Source organism: Bufo gargarizans, chromosome 2 (assembly GCF_014858855.1).
Source record: "Bufo gargarizans isolate SCDJY-AF-19 chromosome 2, ASM1485885v1, whole genome shotgun sequence".
NCBI classification, from domain to species: domain Eukaryota; kingdom Metazoa; phylum Chordata; class Amphibia; order Anura; family Bufonidae; genus Bufo; species Bufo gargarizans.
Window position 1 is genome coordinate 717,802,465 of NC_058081.1, and position 20,130 is coordinate 717,822,594.

The 20,130-nt window shown below is 41.7% G+C and overlaps 1 protein-coding gene across 1 annotated transcript in view; it reads right to left on the reverse strand.

The window, feature by feature from the left end:
* LOC122926354 (mucin-2-like) overlaps positions 1 to 20,130 on the reverse strand; it is a 101,649-nt gene that overhangs the window by 41,960 nt on the left and 39,559 nt on the right. The window contains exons 31-36 of the mRNA XM_044277729.1: positions 18,257 to 18,640; positions 17,075 to 17,227; positions 13,831 to 14,760; positions 11,396 to 11,508; positions 7,826 to 8,003; positions 195 to 1,687 (exon numbers count right to left, since the gene is read on the reverse strand). Coding sequence (XP_044133664.1) covers positions 195 to 1,687; positions 7,826 to 8,003; positions 11,396 to 11,508; positions 13,831 to 14,760; positions 17,075 to 17,227; positions 18,257 to 18,640 — 3,251 coding nt within the window. The remainder of the gene's footprint in view (positions 1 to 194; positions 1,688 to 7,825; positions 8,004 to 11,395; positions 11,509 to 13,830; positions 14,761 to 17,074; positions 17,228 to 18,256; positions 18,641 to 20,130) is intronic.

Sequence of the window (20,130 nt, forward strand, 5' to 3'; positions counted from 1 at the left end):
GGCTTAGTTGCCCATAGCAACCGATCAGATTCCTCCTTTTATTTTCCAAAGGAGCTGTCCGAAATGAAAGGTTGAATCTGATTGGTTGCCATAGGCAACTAAGCCAGTTCTACTTTATACCAGTTTAATAAATCACCACCTTTGTTTCTAGTTTAATTCTTACTTGAAAATGTGGTCACTGATGTAGTTGTTGCAGTCGTAGTGGTTGGTGTTGGAGGTTCTAGAGTACTCGTGATGACAGAAGTAGTTGTGGTCTCAGAGGTGGTGGTTGCTGGTGATGTAGTTGTCGTCTCAGAGGTGGTGGTTGTTGATGATGTAGTTGTAGTTTCAGAGGTGGTGGTTGTTGGTGATGTAGTTGTCCACTCAGAGGTGGTGGTTGTTGGTGATGGAGTTGTAGTCTCAGAGGTGGTGGTTGTTGGTGATGTAGTTGTCCACTCAGAGCTGTGGGTTGTTGGTGAATTAGTTGAAGTTGCTGTAGTTGTGGTTGTTGGTGATGTAGTTGTCGTCTCAGAGGTGGTGGTTGTTGGTGATGTAGTTGTCCACTCAGAGGTGGTGGTTGTTGGTGATGGAGTTGTAGTCTCAGAGGTGGTGGTTGTTGGTGATGTAGTTGTCCACTCAGAACTGTGGGTTGTTGGTGAATTAGTTGAAGTTGCTGTAGTTGTGGTTGTTGGTGATGTGGTTGTCGTCTCAGAGGTGGTGGTTGTTGGTGATGTAGTTGTCCACTCAGAGGTGGTGGTTGTTGGTGATGGAGTTGTAGTCTCAGAGGTGGTGGTTGTTGGTGATGTAGTTGTCCACTCAGAACTGTGGGTTGTTGGTGAATTAGTTGAAGTTGATGTAGTTGTGGTTGTTGGTGATGTAGTTGTCGTCTCAGAGGTGGTGGTTGTTGGTGATGTAGTTGTCCACTCAGAGGTGGTGGTTGTTGGTGATGGAGTTGTAATCTCAGAGGTGGTGGTTGTTGGTGATGTAGTTGTCCACTCAGAACTGTGGGTTGTTGGTGAATTAGTTGAAGTTGCTGTAGTTGTGGTTGTTGGTGATGTAGTTGTCGTCTCAGAGGTGGTGGTTGTTGGTGATGTAGTTGTCCACTCAGAGGTAGTGGTTGTTGGTGAAGTAGTTGAAGTTGCTGTACTTGTGGTTGTTGGTGATGTAGTTGTAGTCTCAGAGGTGGTGGTTGTTGGTGATGTGGTTGTCCACTCAGAGGTGGTGGTTGTTGGAGAAGTAGTTGTAGTTGTTGGAGTTGTGGTTGTTGGTGATGTAGTTGTCGTCTCAGAGTTGGTGGTTGTTGGTGATGTAGTTGTCCATTCAGAAGTGGTGGTTGTTGGTGATGTAGTTGTTGCAGTAGTTGTATAGGTTGTAGTTGTACAGAAATCAGGTAGAGGTTGGCAGCAGTACACACTGATCTCATAGTTGTAGCACACAGGCTTGTATCCTATAAGATCGTTATTGTTACAGATGAGCCCAATGGAGACATCACAGGTCACCATCTGTCCCAGCTGGTGTAATGGCTTATCTGGGTATTTCGTTGCTCTGCAGGAAATGTTCTCTGGTCTCATATCACCCTCACACACTTCAAATCCAGCATTCTCAATGTTCTTATATGTCTCAAAATCTCCTCCATTGGGTTCATATTTAGGAGTACTCACATCAAACCATTGTGACCACTTGCAAACAGGATCACAGTTAGGAGTTGCTAGATAAAACAGAAATAAAATATATAACATTTATCAAGTAGACTCACTTTAATATAAGCCCTAGGGGACAAATTTGACTACTATTATACATTGGAACTCCTATTGGCCACATGATTTTGTTTGTAATACGTTGCAAGCAAAATCGCGTTGGCATTGGCAACCAAGGGTTGCCGCATGTGGCAACCATGGCTCATACACCCAGCCTCAGAGTTTAGTCTTTACAGTGTGGGGTTCTTTTTCCCTTGTTTTTTCACAGACAATGAAAATGCAGAATTTTTTCAACAACTAGATTACTATTTTGTAAGTGATATTGCAGTTCCTGAATCCAAAAGTGAGTGGACTTTAGGGTACGAACACACGGCATGGCCGTACTGTGATCGGGTTGCGGCCCTGCTGCCATCAGGAACCACGCGGCCAATAAGCCACAGCTGCCTTGCATTTGGCTAATTTGGTGGGGGTTTTTTTGCATTTGGTGGTTTTTACCCCACCTGCTCTTCGCATACAGGGAGGTACCCCAAGAATCGACAGGGTTTTCTCCTTTTGAATTACTGTTTGGAAGGAGGGTACGAGGGCCGTTAGACCTAATTAGGGAGCATTGGGAGGGTGAGAGTAGCCCAGATGGAACCCCTATCGTATCTTACGTACTGGAGTTCCAGGACCGTCTGGAGGCGCTGACTCAGACTGTGCGCACCAACCTCCGGGCGGCCCAGCAGCGCCAGCGCCGATGGTACGATAGGGGAGCCAGAGACCGCAGCTTTCAAGTGGGGCAGAAGGTTTTGATTTTAAAACCCATCCGCACAGACAAGCTGCAGGCCATCTGGCAAGGCCCATACTAGGTGGTGGAACAGAGATGTGACACCACCTATGTGATTGTCCCCTGCTCAGGGGTAGGGAAGAGACGCATGCTCCACATAAACATGCTCAAACCCTACCATGAGAGGATAGAGGACGTGGCGGCGATATGCGCCTCAGCCTCTGAGGATCAGGAGAATCTGCCCCTACCTGACCTATTAGAACAGGAAGAACAGACAGAGCCCTCCAAGGGGGTTCGGCTGGGGGAGCGGCTAAGCCCTCAGGAGCGTGTCCAGGTACAAGAGCTGATTGTAGCTAAAGGGGCTACCTTCTCCAATTTGCCTGGGTACACTCCGCTAGCCACCCACCGAGTCGAAACCCCGGGACAGCTACCTATGTGGCAGACTCCATATCGCATCCCTGAAGCAGTCAGAACACATATGAAAACTGAAATTGACGAGATGTTGCAGCTGGGGGTTATCGAACCTTCCGATAGCCCCTGGGCATCGCCGGTAGTGCTGGTACCCAGGAAGGACGGTACGACACGTTTCATGTGTCGACTACCGGAGGCTAAATGACAAAACGGTGTCTGATGCCTATCCGATGCCTCGGATAGACGAGCTGCTGGATAAGATGGCACGGGGCCAGTATCTCACTACCATAGATCTATGTAAGGGATACTGGCAGATTCCCTAGCCGAGGATGCCATGCCCAAGTCAGCGTTTGTCACCCCATTTGGCCTGTATCAATTTCGGGTCATGCCATTCGGGATGAAAAACGCTCCGGCAACTTTTCAGCGGATGGTCGATCGGTTACTGGACGGATTCCAGGAATACGCCTGTGCCTACTTGGATGACATCGCTATATTCAGCCAGACCTGGGAAGAGCACCTACAACACATAGGGGCCATCCTAGATCGTATTGGAGAGGCAGGATTAACACTGAAACCCAGCAAGTGTCATATAGGGATGGCCGAAGTGCAGTACTTGGGCCACCGGGTGGGGAGCGGGCAACAGAAACCGGAACCAGCTAAAGTGGAAGCTGTAGCTAAATGGCCCACTCCTAGGACAAAAACCCAAGTGCTAGCGTTTCTGGGTACCGCAGGGTACTATAGAAAATTCGTGCCCAATTATAGCGCCCTGGCTAAACCCCTGACTGACCTGACACGTAAGAATCTTGCTTGACAGGTTGTCTGGGCCCCAGAGTGTGATCAGGCATTCCAACAACTGAAGACTGCTCTAACTAATGCTCCCGTACTTGCTGCTCCTGATCAAACTAAAAGATTTCTTGTTCACACAGACGCTTCAATGTTTGGATTGGGAGCAGTGCTGAGCCAAGTTGGAGCCGATGGCGGAGAACACCCCGTAGCTTACTTGAGCCGAAAGTTATTGCCACGAGAAGTAAGTTACGCCGCCATTGAGAAGGAGTGTCTGGCTGTGGTGTGGACCCTCAAAAAGTTACAGCCGTACTTATATGGACAACCTTTTTCCTTACTCACAGATCACAACCCGTTGGTGTGGCTAAATCGTGTGGCTGGAGACAATGCCAGGCTGCTGCGCTGGAGTCTGGCGCTGCAGCCGTATGACTTTACCATCCACTACCGCCCAGGGAAACAAAACGATAACGCCGACGGGTTATCCAGACAAACTGAACTTGAAAAGTGATCTGTGAGTACTCTCCCGGACATCCCCAAGCCGATCCGTTGGGATCAGACTGTGTATGCCGGCTTGGTTCTGGGGGAGCATTGTGGCAAACCTAGCCACTTCTGGACTATAATGTAAGAAAGGTTGTCCGTACGTTTGAATGCAATATAGGGGCATGTGGTATTTTATATTGCTACTACTGCCCCTTTAAGACTGGGTAGCAGATTGCATTCAGGCTGTCTTAAAGATTATGTATGCTATTATGTGTTCGGTTAAATTGTATATGTGTATGCCAGGGTTCAAGTTAGTCCATTACGTTTGGTAATTGTATTTTGTGGATTACGTCTCAGACAATGCTTATTGTGTTGGTTAATTACGTCTCAGACAATGCTCATTTGGTTTTGTTTATTGTGTTACAGACAGAGGGAAGGGGATTTTGTGTACAATGGCATGGGGAACTGTATAAATATACAAGCTTGTGAATAAAGCGGGCTGTTGACTCCCAGACTGTGTTTCGTCCGGTTATTGGGAGGATTGGGAATATTGCCGTACTGTTCAGCGCTGACTGTGGATTTACCATGTTATACCAGAGGAGATCGTGGATTCTAATATTGCACTCCGCTACACAGATTTTTTTAACAACTAGATTACTATTTTGCAAGTGATATTGCATTTACTGAATCGAAAAGTGAGTGGACATTAGGGTACGAACACACGGCATGGCCGTACTGTGATCGGGTTGTGGCCCTGCTGCGTGCTGTCCACTGAGATGTATAGGTCCGTGGACCAAAATTACAGCCGTGTGCATGAAACTTAAAAGCTATATAAACTTTTATGGTATGCAATTTCTATTATTTTTATGTGTTAGAGTATAATTTTAAAACTTTTAGATTTTTTTTAAACATTCATTTCCTTTAAGGCTGGGTTCACATCACCATTTTGTTTTCCGTTCCCCTAATCCATCAGAAAAACAGAAAAGAACAAAATGAAAACGCTGTCTGTATTTTAAGCATACATTATACTCAGTTATGCACATTTTGCATCCATTTTTGACATTTCCATCTGAGACCCGTTTTAGACGGAATAAAAGTCCTACACAGATTATTTTTATTTTATATTCTAAAATAATGGATCTCAGATCGAAATGGCTAAAGCGGGTGCAAAATGTGCATAACTGAGCACAATGGAGTTGTCTGTTTTTTTGTTTTTTTTTATTCTGATGGATTGGATTAACAGACAATGAAGCAATGATATGAACCCGGCCTAGGTCTCTGGGGAAAATTATTTTAATCTGGTGTTGCTCATAGTAACCATTTAAATTCTACATTTCATTTTTTAGCGCACCTTTGAAAAATAAAAGGTGAAATAGGATTGTTGCTATGGGTAACTAACTCAGTTTTCCTTTTTTATCAGTTTTGACATAACATCTATGTTATACAAGATTGAAAAATTACACCTACTACATAAGTGTCATCTTTTAACCAATGCCACACTGTGCAAAGTAATATAAACCATCTTGAGTGTCTATATATATATATATATATATATATATATATATATGTATATATATTGTTTGTTTTAAAGAATAACATTTGTATACAGCATATAGAGGAAAAACGAGGTGCCCAGGGCTGGACTGGCCTAGCAGAGTACTAGAGGATTCTCCAGTGGGCCCAAATTCTAACAATGATAGGACCCCTAATAAAACAGGGCCTTTAAGGTCCAATATTCACACAAATTGGGTCCGCAGAAGCATTCCCTCTGGTGGGCCAAAGGGACTTCAGTCTAACCCTGAAGATGCTTTAGTTTTGTACAAAATGTATCTTACGTGAAGATGTTGTCACCGATGTAGTTGTTGTGGTCTTTGTAATAGTTGGAGTCGAAGGCTCTGGAGTAGATGTAATGATAGGAGTGTTTGTAGACTGCTGAGGTGGTAGTTGTTGGTGATGTGCTCGTACTTTGAGTTGGTGTGGTCTCTGTAGTAGTTGTTGGACCTAAATTAAATGTAGTTAAGCATTTCAGAATACCATATAATTTATGTTTATGCAATTTAAATAAAAATTACTATACATAATTTTCAGCTATATAGTGACTGTTACAGTGGTGCTTGAAAGTTCATACATCCTTCAGAATTCTGTAATTTCTGTCTTAATTTGACCTAAACCTACACTAGATTTTCAAAAAAGTCCTAAAAATAGATAAAGATAATGAAATCACACAAATCTGTCAAAAATATTAGACTTGGTCATTTATTTTAGGAAAATGATCCAATACCACATGTCTGTGAGTGGCAAAGGTATGTGAACCTGGTGTTCTGGTAATTGTTAATTTGTCCTGCACATCAGCTTACAGGAATTTTAGCCAATTTTTAAGTACAAAATAGCTTAATCTCTGTTATGTTGGTGGGTTTTCCTCCTATAAACAGCTCACTTCAGGTTCTTCCGCAACATTTCTATTGGATTAAGGTCAGGACATTGATTTGACCATTCCAAAGCTTTAATTTAATTCTTTTTTAACCATTCTTTAGCAGAATAACTTTTGTTCTTAGGGTAGTTGTTTTGCTGCATGACCCACATTCTCTTGAGATTCACCTCACAGACTGATGTATGGCCTAGATGCAGCAAAATAGGCTCAAACCATGATACTACCACCACTAGGTTTCAAACTGGAATGCAGTGTTTTCCTTTCTGCAACCATATAACTTCTCAATTAAATCAAACATTCTATTTTGTACTCATCCATCCACAAAACATTGTTCCAATAGCGTTCTGGCATTGTCCAGGTGAGCAAACTGCAAATGGGACAGCATTGTTCTTTTTGGAGCTTTCTCCTTTCAATCCTGCCATGCACACCGTTGTTGTTCATTGTCCTCCTCATGGTGCACTTATGATCTTTAACATTAGGTAATGTGAGAAAGGCCTTTAGTTGCTTAGAGGTTAACTCGGGTTCGTTTGTGACCTAGCTGACTATTACACACCTCTCTCTTGGCATGATTTTGATTGCTTGAGAACTCCTAGGGATGGTAATAATTTTCTTGAATTTCCTAAAATCTGTCCAAACTCTTTAGAGATGATTTTCTAACCTTTTCCAAATTGGTGAGCATCACTAGCTTTCTTCAGAGGTCCTCAAAAATCTATTTTGTTTGTGCCTTGATACATAAACATGTGTTGTGAAGATCAGACTTTGATAGAGCCCTATTCTTTGAATAAAACAGGTTGCTTACTCACAGCTGATTATCAGCCCATTGATTGAAAACACCTAACTGTAATTTCAGTTTAAAATTATCTGTTAATTCTAAGGATTCATACTTTTGCAACTCACAGACATGTGATATTGTGTCATTTCCCTCACAAAATAGATGACTAAGTCTTCTGATTTGTTTATCTTTATTTTATCTTTATAGACAATTCTGCAGGTTTCACAAACTTCCAAGCACCACTGTATAATATCTGGGAAGTACCTCTGGGAAAACTACTTATTGGAAGGACAGGGGACCCTTGTATACTCTGAGATGTTTGTTCTGCTGATAGGTGTTATCAAAAGGTGGGCTCTTCACGTATCATTTATAACATATCCTGTTTGCATACAATAAGTATTTTGGTGGGAAAACCACTTTAATAGCTCATAAAAACGTGACCACATAAATACATGTTATACAGTACACATAAAATTTATTTTATTATTCCTAGTTTGGTTACTTACTTGAAGTTGTGGTTACTGATGTAGTCGTTGTGGTCTTTGTAATGGTTGGTGTTGGAGGCTCTGGAGTACTTGTAATGAAAGGAGTAGTTGTGGTCTCAGAGGTGGTTGTTGGTGATGTACTTGTTGTAGTTGTAGTCTCAGAGGTGGTTGTTGGTGATGTACTTGTTGTAGTTGTAGTCTCAGAGGTGGTTGTTGGTGATGTACTTGTTGTAGTTGTAGTCTCAGAGGTGGTTGTTGATGTTGTAGTTGTAGAGGTTGTAGTTGTACAGAAATCAGGTAGAGGTCGGCAGCAGTACACACTGATCTCATAGTTGTAGCACACTGGCTTGTATCCTATAAGATCTTTGTTGTTACAGATGAGCCCAATGGAAACATCACAGGTCACCATCTGTCCCAATTGTTGTATTGGCTTATCTGGGTATTTTGTTGCTCTGCAGGAAATGTTCTCTGGTCTCATGTCTCCTTCACACACTTCAAATCCAGCATTCTTAATGCTCTCATATGTCTCAAAATCTCCTCCATTGGGTTCATATTTAGGAGTACTCACATCAAACCATTGTGACCATGTGCAGGAAGGATCACAGGTAGGAGTTACTGAATAGAATAAAACACAAAGATTTGTACATACATACATATGTAAGTTAAGATAAATGTAAACACATTCATTCTTAAAGGATCACTGAGTTTTCAGAAAACTTTTGAAATGACATAGAAACATCTGAGTGCTGAGACCCTCACCAATTGGTAGAACGAGAAGAGAAAAATGCTCTCTCCAGGGCCGTATTAAGAGTTCATACTGCCATAGGCACTTTAATGCCCCTCCCATATGTCCATAGAATGTAGATAGTTGGCAGCCAAATGCTCTCTAGACCATCCTCTATCCCTCCCAACAACCCAATATGCATATAAGCTACACTGCAAAAAAAAAATCAACAAAACACAGTGGGACAGATTATACTAAGGCTGATGTTTCCTACCCCAGTGTTACTTAGAGGCCCAATAAAGTTAGGTGCACCTAATTTATTAAGAGGCTTATGGTTAGTCTCCTCGTTTGGCAATCCATGCAACTAAATACAAAGCAATGCCAGCTCTGAGCTGCGGTACAATTACATAATAATTTTCGGACCTAAACTGTAATAAATGTGTAGGGCTGCGCATGGCCGTGGGTTTTCGCTGCTTGTAACATAGTAGTTTGAGTTGACATCTTCCAGCTCCTAGCTAACCAGAACCAAAAGGACATAAAGGATATAGTAACTTCACAATGCTCCTGCTTTTAATGCTTTTTCTTTTTTTATTCAGGGCTGGATTTTACTTGGATTGGGATGGTAGGTTTTGGCAGTGGGACCTCCCAATTCCCCCCCCCCCCCCAGGTTTTTCCCTAGCAGGAAGGTGATCGCAGGTGAGGCCCGCTGTAATCAGGCCGGCATAAAGCACCTCCCAGGGTGTCTGAGAAGGGAGAAGTGTCTGTGAACCTGGAGCAGGGGCTCTGTGTGTGGTCTCAGTCAGGAGGACGGAGGGGCCACAAGGCTATGCAAAGCCTGATCTCTTCCCTGTGCGGACTGACTCTTGATGAGCGGAACCTGCTAAGGCTTGGAGCCTGAGACCCTGACACTAAGCGGTACTTAGAGGTGAGTCAGGGAAACCTATGTGTTTAGGTAGAGCCCAGACGGGCAGGAGTTTATTTTGTATAACTGTTTATGTTTACGCGGACGTGCCGCAATAAAACACAGTTTTGGTCCTTAAATCCTGGTGTCTGTGAAGATGTCTGTGAGTGTGACCCCCTGAAAGAGAGCTACCCCTTACTACACAATATCTGCAGAAGATCTAGCATATACTGTGCAGTGCATTAGGTCTATATGTAGTAGATCTCCTGCATATAGTGTGTATATATAGTAGATCTCCTGCGTATAATAGTATATAAACAGTACTAGATCTCCTGCATATAGGACTGGTAGTGAACCTTGGCATGATTGACCGCATAGGGATGATAGGGGTTCCATACCTGTGGGATCAGGATGCTGCACTCAGAGGCAGGCAGACAGCAGTACAGCTGGGTGGGTGAGTCTCACAGGGGATCAGCTGCTTCCTCCTTGGTGGGAACATAGACTGCCTATAGTGTCTACCTCAAGAGAATTTAGACTAGGACCTTCAGAATCACAGGTGCATATCCATGAAGCAAACATGATTATAAAAAAGAAAATGGCTGCACACCATTATACATACATACAAACAATAGAGCTAAGAAATGGGGGTCATTCTAAATAAAACTGGTATAATACCTACTATAAATGAGTCAATGGAGGCTCTTAGCGCACATATTTGATCAAACGTGTGTCGGGCCCATCTAGCAGGTGTCAAGGTGGCTTCCGCAGATGGGTCCCTGACACTAGTATACTGCCTCTCTTTGGACTTACCTAAGCCTACAATTTTCTTTTTTATAATCATGTTTGCTTCATGGATATGCACCTGTGATTTAGAAGGTTCTAGTCTAAATTTTCTTGTAGTATTAATTGAGGGTAGCTCCTCTTTTAGACTGAACACGCCCTTCTACCTGGGACTTCTGAGCAGAGTATTTATGTAGCTGGTCCTTACACTGCCCTGAATATTGTAGGCCTTTAGTGCCTAATTGGAAATACGCCCCGTGCAGCAGGAGAGAATGCAAGACAAACTCAATAGAAAGTAAATGAGTCCATCTTGCTTCTGACTACTGCAGTGAGGAGAGAGAACGCACTGTGGAAGTGTTTCTCTCTACCCATCAGTGGGGGATCTCAGCACTATGTAGTTTGTCTCTATGACATATCAGAAATGTCCTGAACACTCTTTAAAGTGACAGAAACACTTACACTTTTCGCTTTAATGTGACATGCTATATGTAGATACCTTACAATGATTACAATCAGTAATTTTCTTATGAACATAACTTTTGGGGCAGTTAATGCAGTACAGATTTGTATGTATGGTGGATGTCAGGTCTTTGAAGATCACCTCATAGCCGATTAGTCCCTGCTGTTTCATACAGAAGACATCCGTTAGCAGTGTCTGTTATCCAAGGCAACTCCCATTACTGACACTTAATCCCTCGGGTGTTATGGTCTATTGCAACCACGGCATCTGGGTAGTCATTTAGAGACAATCAAACATCCACCTGTAAGACTACCAGAGCTGTTCTGTTAACATGGCACCCTGGGGACTTCTAAAGGCTCCCAGATCAGTAAAGTTCCTATTAAGACCTGTCTTATGCTGATGGTCTTAAAAGGATGGATTTACGGGAGGCAGCACTCCAAGCATAGCATTATGTGCACCGTTGTGGCTATGACTTTTTCTATATACATATAAAACTGTAATTGAATGATTCAGGAGTAGAAGTATCTGGAGGACATCATCATCTCTGAGGCCTAGTGTACCTCAACCTTTAGCAAGCCATATGGAGAAACTGGCTGGCTTCCAGGGCTGTTCTTAGAAAACATAGTCTGAGAGAGAAAGATTTGTTAAATTGTACGTACCGGTACTTGGACGTGACGTTGGAGTTGTCTCTTCAGTTTCTTCAGTTGTACACTCTGTGGTGGTGACTGTTGTTGGTAAAGTTGTGGTCACACTGGTAGTAGTGGGGCTTGTAGTTGTGCTCTTTGTTGTAGTTACGCTGGGTGTTGGAGTTGTAGACTCTGTGTGTTTAGAAGCAGAGTCTTAACAATAAGTGGGTGAAACTAAACATTATTAAAGGGTTTTCTGGAACTTAAATATTAATGATTTATTCTCATCAATATTTAATAGGTTCCTGGCACAGCAAATGAGTGCTGCAGCATCTTAAAAAGGTTTCCCTACAGATAACATTCAACAGTTTTTAAATCAGCACCTGGATCTGGATACTTTTGTAACTGCATGTAATTAAAAATGTATGATAGCTACCGAGTTATTTAATCAAACTATCTGCATAGCGCCATCTGCTGTTTTCTTTTTTCTGATTTCTCTGTCCTGCTAAGGCTACTTTTACACTTGCGTTCGGAGCGTATCCGTCTGGTGTCTGCACAGACGGATACGCTCCTATAATGCAGACGATGGTATCTGTACTCAGACGGATCCGTCCAGACTTTACATTGAAAGTCAATGGGGGACGGATCCGTTTGAAATTGCACCATATTGTGTCAACTTCAAACGGATCCGTCCCCATTGACTTACATTGTAAGTCTGGACGGATCCGTTTGGCTCCGCACGGCCAGACGGACACCAAAACGCTGCAAGCAGCGTTCGGGTGTCCGCCTGCTGAGCGGAGCAGAGGCAAGACGGAGCCAGACTGATGCATTCTGAGCGGATCTCAGAATGCATTGGGGCTGGACGGATCCGTTCGGGGCCGCTTGTGAGAGCCTTCAAAAGGAATTTACAAGCCACTGTGCTCTATATGTGTTCCCATTTCAAATATCAATTGCTAATTCACAGGAAATATGCATTGAATGCATGATAGGTCATAGGTAGATAGACTAAAAATAAATAAATAACGTATTGGCATAGCATATAATATTTTTGACACTTGTTATATGATGGACAAATTCAGTCTCTGCAAGTGTGATGAACTGCACTCTACCTTGCATCTATTTGAAATAAAATAGTTTTTTTGTGCGTGTCTTTAAATACTTGATCCTACTTTGTTATATTCTTATAATATATCTGTTTAAGGGCTCTTTCACACTTGCGTTCTCTGGATCCGTCGTGTACTCCACTTGCCGGAATTACACGCCGGATCCGGAAAAACACAAGTCAACTGAAAGCATTTGAAGACGGATCCGTCTTCAAAATGCGTTCAGTGTTACTATGGCAGCCAGGATGCTATTAAAGTCCTGGTTGCCATAGTAGTAGTGGGGAGCGGGGGAGCAGTATACTTACCGTCCGTGCGGCTCCCAGGGCGCTCCAGAATGACGTCAGAGGGCCCCATGCGCATGGATGACGTGTCCTATGCGATCACATGATCCATGCGCGTGGGGCGCCCTGACGTCACTCTGGAGCGCCCCGGGAGCCGCACGGACGGTAAGTATACTGCTCCCCCGCTCCCCACTACACTTTACCATGGCTGCCAGGACTTTAGCGTCCTGGCAGCCATGGTAACCATTCAGAAAAAGCTAAACGTCGGATCCGGTAATGTGCCGAAACGACGTTTAGCTTAAGGCCGGATCCAGATTAATGCCTTTCAATGGGCATTAATTCCGGATCCGACCTTGCGGCAAGTGTTCAGGATTTTTGGCCGGAGCAAAAAGCGCAGCATGCTGCGGTATTTTATCCGGCCAAAAAACGTTCCGGTCCTGAACTGAAGACATCCTGATGCATCCTGAACGGATTTCTCTCCATTCAGAATGCATGGGGATAATCCTGATCAGGATTCTTCCGGCATAGAGAACTCTATGCCGGAACAAAAGAACGCAAGTGTGAAAGAGCCCTTTGTTACTTAACTTAGAGACTTCTATAATCACTTATTATTATTTGATATCAATATGTGTTCTAGATATGGTTTATACTGTAATGCAATTAATGCACATATTCCACATCTCTTTATGAAGTATCCCCCTTTCTGAATTGTCCTTTTTGCTTGTTTGCCTATGTTAAGTAATGTAGCTTTTTTTTTTACAGGGGTTTGTCTGTTTGCCAAGTCAGTTTGGAGGCTGATTGGACAGGGTTTAAAACAGAAACACTTGGGCATTCATATTTTTAGGGCTCAGTAGTCATGTGGTGTTTGTGACATATCACTACTAAGGCAATTGATTGGTTAGCAGTGATCACATGCCACCAATAGTCACATGTATAAGGCACGTCATCACTAATGGGCTGGCAGATACAGGAGCCGCCAGGGACAGGAACCTCAGCACTGGAATGGGGACACTGTGAATAAATGCCTTTTGTTAAGTTCTTTTGTTTTGCTTTGAACCATGTCTAGCCAGCCCTCAAATTCAATTTAATCTCAATCTTTTACCATTTATATCAAGCATTTTCATATCATAATATTTTATAATGTTTCTCACCTGAAGTTGTAGTGAACTTTGTAGTCGTTGTACTTTCAGTTGTTGTGGTTGTTGGTGTTGTGGTTTCAGATGTTGTTGTGGTCTCTGTAGTGGTAGGAGTTGTACTTTCAGTTGTTGGTGTTGTAGTTACAGATGTTGTGGTCTCTGTAGTGGTGGAAGTTGTACTTTCAGTTGTTGTGGTTGTTGGTGTTGTGGTTTCAGATGTTGTTGTGGTCTCTGTAGTGGTAGGAGTTGTACTTTCAGTTGTTGTGGTTGTTGGTGTTGTAGTTACAGATGTTGTGGTCTCTGTAGTGGTGGAAGTTGTACTTTCAGTTGTTGTGGGTGTTGGTGTTGTGGTTTCAGATGTTGTTGTGGTCTCTGTAGTGGTAGGAGTTGTACTTTCAGTTGTTGTAGTTGTTGGTGTTGTAGTTACAGATGTTGTGGTCTCTGTAGTGGTGGGAGTTGTACTTTCAGTTGTTGTGGTTGTTGGTGCAGTGGTTTCAGATGTTGTGGTCTCTGTAGTGGTAGGACTTAATGTCTCTGTGGTAGTTGTGATTTTAGTAGTAGTACTTTGAGTAGTAGTTGTAGTTGTGGTAGTGGTTTTAGAGGTTGTACTTTCACAATATTCAGGTAAAGGTCGGCAGCAGTATACACTGATCTCATAGTTGTAGCACACAGGCATGAACCCTGTTTGATCTTTGTTGTAACAGATTAGGCCAGTGGAGACATCACAGGTCAATGTCTGTCCCAGCTGGTCAAGTGTCATATCTGGGAATTTCTGTGCTCTGCAGGAAATGTCCTCTGGTCTCATATTCTCCTTACACACTTCATGTCCGGCATTTGTTATGTTCTCATAGGTCTCAAAATCTCCTCCATTGGGTTCATATTTAGGATAACTCACATCAAACCATTGTGACCACTTGCAATCAGGATCACAGGGGCCAGGATTTGCTAGATAAAATAAAAGTAAAATATATTATCTAACATTTATCAAGTAAATTTACTTAATATGATCTCTAGGAAACAACTTAGCCTAGGATTACACACTATCACTGCCATAATTAATTGAAAATACAATTTTGATGGCAATGCCTCAGCTTTGCAAGTAAAATAGTGAGAGCACTAGCCGTCAAGGGGAGGTGGGATTGGGCCACTTGCAGCAGCCGAAGCATAGAAAAACAGCTTTAGAGTTTAGTCTTTACAGTGTATAGGTCACTAGCAAGGGTGAAAACAACTATTACAAGCCCGCATTCTTGGAGTCCCCTTTCTCTGGTTTCTTTACAGACAATGGCAACAAGACTGTCTTAGATGCCATTGGGCAAGGAATGATTTAAGATGAGCAAAGTTCTTAAAAGTTCAATTTGTCTCTTCGCCAAATTTTACAAGCGTACGTAGTACGTGCAATGATTGCACCACTCCACGTCATTGTACCCCTCAGATGCCACAATCATACATGATCACGCCATCTGATAGTTGAAATGCAGTGTCAAATTTACAGAAATTTTTATTTTTTTTAAATCATACTTATGGCCTCCATTTGCTCTCGACAGGCCGGCGCCTTCCTTGAAGATCTGGCACGAAATCTTATGCTGCCTGAGATTACGTCTTTACGCCGGCCGGCGTAGTGACATCATATGTCACCACACATGGGATTTCGACTGAGATCTTCAAATAATGTGGTGACAGCCGACCCATCACAAGCAAATGGAGGAGGTAAGTATGATTTTGCTTTTGTTTTTATTTATACTATTTCAGGTTAAATTGATTCTCTATCACAAAGCACAAGGATTATTAGCTGCAGATCTTGACCAGACAAGTCTTCTAAGGGAATTAGACACAAGTCTAGCATTTATGATATTCTGATAGCTCTTAAAGCCTGTCTGCTCTCATCAATTCTGTGAATGCTCTGCACCTGCTACTGCTGTGAGTTGCCTGTTGCTGCCACCACCATCATCATCATGATACTCCTCCTATCCTGTATAGGTGAAAATGAAGAGGTGATGATATGGTTTTGTTGAAGCTGCTTATTCTTGCCAGTGCATGCTATCAGTTTGGCTATGTAAATGGGGGGGGGGGGGGCACTGGGTGGGGGGGATCTGGAGCGTATAATTTTTATGAAGTCTCATCGGGAACTTTCTATAAGGTCAAATCTGGGGTTTGTAATTTTAGGGGATGTCATGTGGGGTCTGTAAACAGAGGGAGGCTGGTCTGAGTTCTGTATAAATAGGGAGACCTGTATATACAAGGGAATCTGAGGTCTGTATTCTAGGGGTTCTATCTTTTATGCTTTAGGGTCTATATACTGGGCTAGGCTGGGGTCTGTATGGTGAGGATCTGTATCTTTATTTAGGAAGTCTGACCTGGAAATCACAATGCAATGCCAGATCCATGATAAAGCAAACTCCATCAGCATTCCAACTGGTTCCATTGTTTTCAAATGGTGCCTGTCTGGGTTTTGACGTGGTGTTTGTCATTTTGGCAGAAGAACAGTGCTGCATGCTGTGCTATTCTTCCTGCCACGTACGACAGAACCTGCAAAGCGGCTCCACTGACAGGAATTGAACAAAACCTTATCACTGATCACTTCCTTGGGGTATTTAGTTATAATGTGTTATCACTAGAGGGTGCTTGATTTAAAGAGGTCTGGAAACACTTCTTTATACTATATAAAACATATACTAAGCTAAATAATTAGATATGACAATACATTTTTACATAGAGACTGGTCATCCTATGATCAAGGGGTTTAGTCCTAGTCATCCATATTAAAGTCTTCAAGTCATCCATATTAAAAAGTTACCAAAAACCCACAGAAGAAAGGTGTATTTTTTAATTAATGTTGGCTGTAAGATGGCATTGTATTATTTTGCTTTCCTTGATTGCATGATACTACTCATTTCCATGTTTAAGTTGTCAAGTTGAGCATTAGCAGTTGAATCCATGCTATATGTACTGTAGGTTTTAATGGATATCTTTTTTGTTTGTATTTTGTATATATATTTTTTGTATTCAAGACAATGTATTTCTATAATTCTTTTTTAAAGGGGTTGTCCAGTTTAGAAAACCCAGTTTATAGTAGCGGTAGTCCTCCTCATCGCTTGGCCAGAGTTTAGAATGGTTACAAAGAGCATTTGCAAAGATTTGAATGAGCCCTGTGTAATGCTTAGCATTTTATATCTTGTGAGCTGGTTTAATCTTTCTTTCAACACTGTTTTTCTTTTTAAAAATGTCAAACAGAAAGTTGTTCCCATCAATTGTTACTTACTTGGTGTTGGAGTTGGAGTTGTCTCTTCAGTTTCTTCAGTTGTACACTCTGTGGTGGTGACTGTTGTTGGCAAAGTTGTGGTCACACTGGTAGTAGTGGGGCTAGTAGTTGTGGTCTTTGTTGAAGTTGATGTGGGCTCTGGAGTTGTAGACTCTGTGCATATAGAATATTAATAATAAGTGGGTGATGCTGAACATTATTAATGCTAATAAAAAATTGAACAGCAAGAATAGAGACATTGACCGACACTGTAACGTAAGAATCTGCACAGTAAGCAACTCTCACCACGTTCCAAAATTTTTTACTGTGCTTAAAAAGGTTTTCAAGGACTTACCTACTGATTTTAGGTCATCAACATCAGATAATCAGGGTCTGAATTTTGCCACCTGTACTGTTTAGCTGTTTGCAGGAGAAGCGGTGCTAGAACCAGGCACCTGAACTGCACAGCTCGATCCACTATGCAGTGGCCTCACCTGGTTATTGCAGCTCTACTCCTGCCTCCCGACAATCTGATTCTGATGACCTATCCTTATATAAATTATTGTTCTAGTATATAGGAGTTATTATATTGAACAGAATAACAGATAGATCATGAACATACAAGTATCTACTATAGATTATTTAATATACGTTTTCAGTTCTTAAAATGGGGAATCAGAATGGAGAAATAGTGTCTACAAGGGAAACAAGCCTCAACCCTTCCTTCCTCAATGTATGGGGGGTAATGGTGATATATCCCAAAAGAGGTAGCAGATGGGCATGATGCCAACTATGCCTTAGGTACATCCCTTCATGTAAACTAAATTATGTTTTATTGCAGCTGCAGCTTTTTCAGCATTTATAATAACTTGACACAATAGGGAAGTTTTATTAGCCTTGTCTAGTATTAAGCATGTGTAAACTTGACTACAAATGAACCAAATGATGCTGGAGGATTACATTGGCATAACTTTTTTGGTGTAATTTTGTCACACATTTAAGCCATGCCCTTACCTACTGAACCACATCTCCTTGTCTGGGAAGGTGCATAAAATAAATGTGGGGCCAGTTTTCTTGGGCTGAATTAAGCAAAAATTGTGGGGCATTAAGCTTAATAAATTGCCCCATTGCATACACCTTTGCTACAGAACTTTATTTATTTATTACATTTTATTGGATATTACAAACAATGCGATCCTTTACCTGAGATTGTAGTTGTTGTACTTGGAGTTGTAGTTGTAGTGGTGGTTGTTGGTGTTGTAGTTGTACATTCAGGTCGGCAGCAGTACACACTGATCTCATAGTTGTAGCACACAGGCATGAACCCTGTTTGATCTTTGTTGTAACAGATTAGGCCAGTGGAGACATCACAGGTCAATGTCTGTCCCAGCTGGTCTAGTGTCATATCTGGTAATTTCGTTGCTCTGCAGGAAATGTTCTCTGGTTTCATATCCTCCTTACACATTTCCAAGCCAGCATTCTTAATGTTCTCGTATGTCTCAAAGTCTCCTCCATTGGGTTCATATTTAGGATAGCTCACATCAAACCATGGTGACCATGTGCAAACTTGGTCACAGGGGGGATAAACTGCAGAAATCAGGACACATTTTTATGGTGAAATTATAAAATATTCTAATGAATCCAAAAACATATCTAAATAACTAAAGGTCCCACCTTTGGTTTCATATGTTTAGTGGTCAACTTAATTGAGTCCATTTATTTTAAAGTACTTTTTTAACTTAACTATTTTTTATTTATTTATTTATTTTTTAATGTTTTTATTTATTTTTACATTTGAGCACTTAAAATTTGGATATTGCTGTAAGTAAATAGTAGAAAATAGTTTATTTTAAAAAGTTGCAAATATTTATGTTGGAATACAAAAGAATATTGGCATGTGTCAAAAAAAAACTTGTTCCTGTTCCATCTCTTTCATTGAACAGTTTCTAAAAGAAGAATCAAACCCCTTTACTCCATCATCAACTAGCAAACTATCATCTATAAATCATACTGCGTTAGATAGTATTTGGAGCAAATTGTGCAAAAGCAAAGCAATAAATATGTTAAAATACATGCTCATCGTAGGTGTCACTGGTTTATTTTTTTTATTTTTTTAACAGAATTTCATAACAGTAGTAGAACTAAATTCAGACTGTTTGGACTTGCTGCAGATCTGCAAGGACAATATGCAAGATAAATTTGTAATGAATAGTGCAATTTGATGTGGAATCTCAAAAGGAGAAAAAACTCAATGGTTTGGAGATCTACCATTGCAGATTTTTTCGTGGATCTGTAAGTAACCTACAGCAAAATCTGCAACATAAAATTGCATAAATGGAACACTAACTTTTCAAACAACTCTAGGTGAACCTGAACAAAGCTTTAAAGCACTTTGATTAAACATGTTCCTATTATTCACCTTAAAAACACTTCTGAAATCTCAACCACTAGGGTTCTCCCCTCTAGCAATTTTACTGTCCATTGACTAGGTGAATCCCATCCTTAGTAGCCAAAACAGACTGAAGAAAGTGGTTGTGTCTTTCTTCACTGGCTGGCTCCAGATCTTAATGTGTATCTGAGCTCAGTGCAGAGGCCCCTTCCCTATTTAGCTTGAACAGTACAGAATGCTGAGTGTCTTAGACTGCTGTTGTCCGTGTATGACAGCCACATCTTCACTGTGCTACATAGTAAGCGTATTTCTTACTTCAGTCATATTACAATTCATTTATGAAGTCTGTGCTATAATCAATGTGTCCTTGAGTTCTGGATATTTTATCTCATAAACTTTCCCCCATAAACTGTCTTCTGTGACCCGCAATTATTTCCCCCCTTTCTATGTTGTCATAATAATGTGTATTTTGAGTCTGAAATCTGTGTGCTGTGAGATTAAACTGTCTGTTACACACCATCTGTGCTGATAATAGGGCAAAATATTAGAATAGGGCTCACTGGTGATTGACCTAGTAGTATGGAAAATAAAGTCTAGAGCAGTATAGTACTGGCAGACTGCCTGCATTAGGACACCCCTTCCCCCCCTCCAGGCTTGAGGATAACTACTGGATGCAGGAGCAGCACAC